Consider the following 3210-nt stretch of genomic DNA (forward strand, 5'->3'; position numbering starts at 1 on the left):
ATATTATATTGTTTTCGTTTTGTCTAGGTCTTGCTTTGTTTTGAAGGAAGCCGATGTTTATGATTCGTCCTTTTATTCGTTCTAAGTTTTTTCGGTAAAAGCAGTAGATAATAATAATAATAATAATAAAAAATAGTTTCTTCGAAACTCTTGGAGGAAAACAGAGAGGAAATGAAGCACATCTTGCCTTTAGGGGGTTTCCCAACTGAGGAAACGGATTGAAACACTACGAAAAAAAGGAAATGTTTGCACTTCCTGAAAAAGTCTATTTCTAAAGGGACTGGAGATAAATTCTAAATGACCATTTATTGATCGAATTCCTTTTGTTTTCATCAAAGATTACTGATTTTTTACGGTTCTGAGAATGTGATCAAATTAATACCGGGTACCCGGGCTGAAAGTATCCAAAAAATAATGGCTCATAGTGATATTGAAGGACCAGACACACCCAACACCACCTATAGAACAAGGCCTCCGCGCGATGCTTGTGACGTCAACGAAGGAGGCCATTTCTCCTATAGACATTGGATATACTGCAAAAAAAAAAGATAAAGATATCGTACGCTTTGGCCTGCATTATCAAATGGCAATAGGTGAAATGGCCTTCTTCAGTGACGTGACGAGCTTCGTGTGGAGGCCTTGTTCTATAGGTGGTGTTGACACACCCCGCTTCCCCATCTCGGAGAGGAGTCGAAGCGTTCCCGGAGGATGGGTGTATCCGGAAATTGCTTTATTTATGTGAAAATAACAAACAACGGTATTTCATATATACGATAAGGAATCGGGAATAACAATTGTGATCATAACATCGTCCACAGTCAACGAGCCCGTAATCGTACCACTGTCATTACCTGAAGACTGAATTATAAGAAGTAGCTGTAGTGACAGAACCACACCTGCTTAGTTACGAAAGTGCTGCACCATCGATAGGGAATAGCTTTTTCCATCGACGTCGCGCATGCGCAATGAAGACAGTTGCTTTAAGGTACTTCTCGCAGCAGTTGCGCTGTCAGCATGGGGATGCAGTGGTCGGTTGAAGTTTGTCTTCTGGGGTTTTATAACTTTAAGGTTCAAATATGAACAACGATTATATTGGAAGAAATTAGGTGTCGGGGGGGGGGAATATGATTAAAGTGTTTAAAATTTTCAACAGGATGAATAGGATGGACCATGAGTTAGAACATGATACACCGTCAATTGAGTGTTTCAATCATTCACTCAATCGCTCACTCAGCCTACCACTTGATCACTCATACGGCCATTTGCTCAATCACTCATACGGTCATTCGCTCAATCACTCACTTAGCCAATCATTTGATCACTCATACGGCCAATCACCCACTCACTTGATCGCTCATTCATACGATCAATCGTACGGCTTCTCACTTGTTTACTCACTCGGTCATTATGCGGTTACTCACCCACTCACTCGATCACTCTCATGCGACTACTCACTCACGGTGTTACTCAGTCGGTCACTCACCCGTTATTTATTTAATGAATGTTGGTGAAACTCTATTGCATAATGTGTTTCAAGTCACTGAAAAGGCTTTTATTGAATATCATCATAACACGTTCGCCCGTGGTCACGAGCATTCAAGATTCGAAAAGTTCCAGCGCGGAAATAGAAGGATATTACAGTTCCGTGAAACGAAAAGGGCTTGAGAGATTGACTTATTCGACGAATCATCGCTTTAATGGATATCGATGGGAATAACAATCTGCAACCGGGTTCGAATAACGGGCAAAGCCCCGGAATACTGCCAAGAAATCTCGAACTGCTGGACAGCGTGGATGGCACTTTCACGTGCACCTGGAACCTCAAGAACTTCAGCAAGGTAGATCCGACTCCGGGCAAATCGTGCCGTAGCAAGGTCTTCAAGAGCGTCGAAGGGCGACCGTGTCTCGACTTGACGATCCTTTTCTATCCTGGAGGTCAAGATGAAGAGCATCAGGAGTCCAGATGCTACCTGCAGTTCCGGAAGAACCACTACGGGATGTTCGTGAAAACGGTTATCTCGTTCCAGGCAACGAACGGACAGTTGATTGCCCAACGCAGCCATCGGTGGGTAGTTCTCGGCCATAAGCGCATCTGCAAAGGCCCGGAAGGCGTCAGCAGGCAAGAACTATTGCAGAGTTTGGCTGGCGACGACGTTCTCCTGCTGAAGGCCGAAGTGCGCTATTCCAGCAGTAACTTCAAGAATGCCGACACCGAGAGGAACTTCATGATGACGACCCAGAGCGGTCTTTTTGCGGAAGCCTTCACGAACATGTTGACGCGGATGAGTCCCGACTTCCTGATTGTGTCCCACGGGCAGTATCATCCGGTCCATAAGGTCGTTCTTATAGCAAACTCTAAAGTCTTTGCCGACTTGTTGCTCCAAAACGACGGCCTCGGCAGACTTGATGTGGATGACTTCGAGACCGACGCCGTGGATGCGATGGTCTTCTTTCTATACAACGGACGGCTGTCGGACCTCAGCATGAAACTCTTGCTGAATGTGATTCGCATCGCTCACGCGTATGGCTTGGATGCGCTGAAGCTGTACTGCTACAGGTTTATGGTCGCTGTGACGCCGAATCACAGAGACAGCTTCAATCTTCGCGACACTGTATATTGGTTCAATTATGACCGGGGAATGGAACTCTGCCCCGAAGCGATTAACCAGATTGTCAATTGCTTGCAAGGCATTCCTCTTTGAAAGTGGTAATGCAAAGAGTCCCGTATTTTTGTTCATTGTTTAGGTTACTTGTCATTGAATGCTCATATATACCGACCATTTATTATTGATAATTTATCGTTGCATATGTTGCAGGGTGGGTCAAAATTGTTTCGGAATTCATTTTGTCTCAGTTCGAAAAAAAATCTTATATATTAAAGCAAAGCATTTCAATGTGATTAATTAAAATTATCTGATCATTCAAAATTGAACATTAAATTTGTTGTATATATTATTGCTTATGTCAATCCTTCGGGTTTAGTCGTGAAATTCGGATGTACAGATATCGGAAAATATTTTTCATTACTCATATATCTTTGCTGTACCAGACAGGACAGAAAATTATGATCATGTGTGAATTCAAAGGTTTCGAACCCGTATTTTTTTACAAGTAATCTATATTTAGTCATGCTCATGAACTGCGCACCGCTTCCATTTTGAATAGTAATGTTTCTGTTATGTCATTGTACTTGATCATTTGATCATTTAC

The 3210-nt window shown here is 42.9% G+C and overlaps 1 protein-coding gene across 1 annotated transcript; it reads left to right on the forward strand.

Annotated features, from left to right (window-relative positions):
- Positions 1–1697: 1697 nt before the first annotated feature.
- Positions 1698–2702, forward strand: LOC149078456 (speckle-type POZ protein B-like). Its single transcript, XM_089240905.1, has one exon. The coding sequence runs from the start codon at positions 1698–1700 to the stop codon at positions 2700–2702; it is 1005 nt and encodes a 334-aa protein (XP_089097031.1).
- Positions 2703–3210: the final 508 nt, after the last annotated feature.

The sequence above is a fragment of the Pholcus phalangioides genome, unplaced genomic scaffold, assembly GCF_987345545.1.
Source record: "Pholcus phalangioides strain wild (caught in Gottingen) unplaced genomic scaffold, Ppha-v1.0 ptg000013l_1, whole genome shotgun sequence".
NCBI lineage: Eukaryota > Metazoa > Arthropoda > Arachnida > Araneae > Pholcidae > Pholcus > Pholcus phalangioides.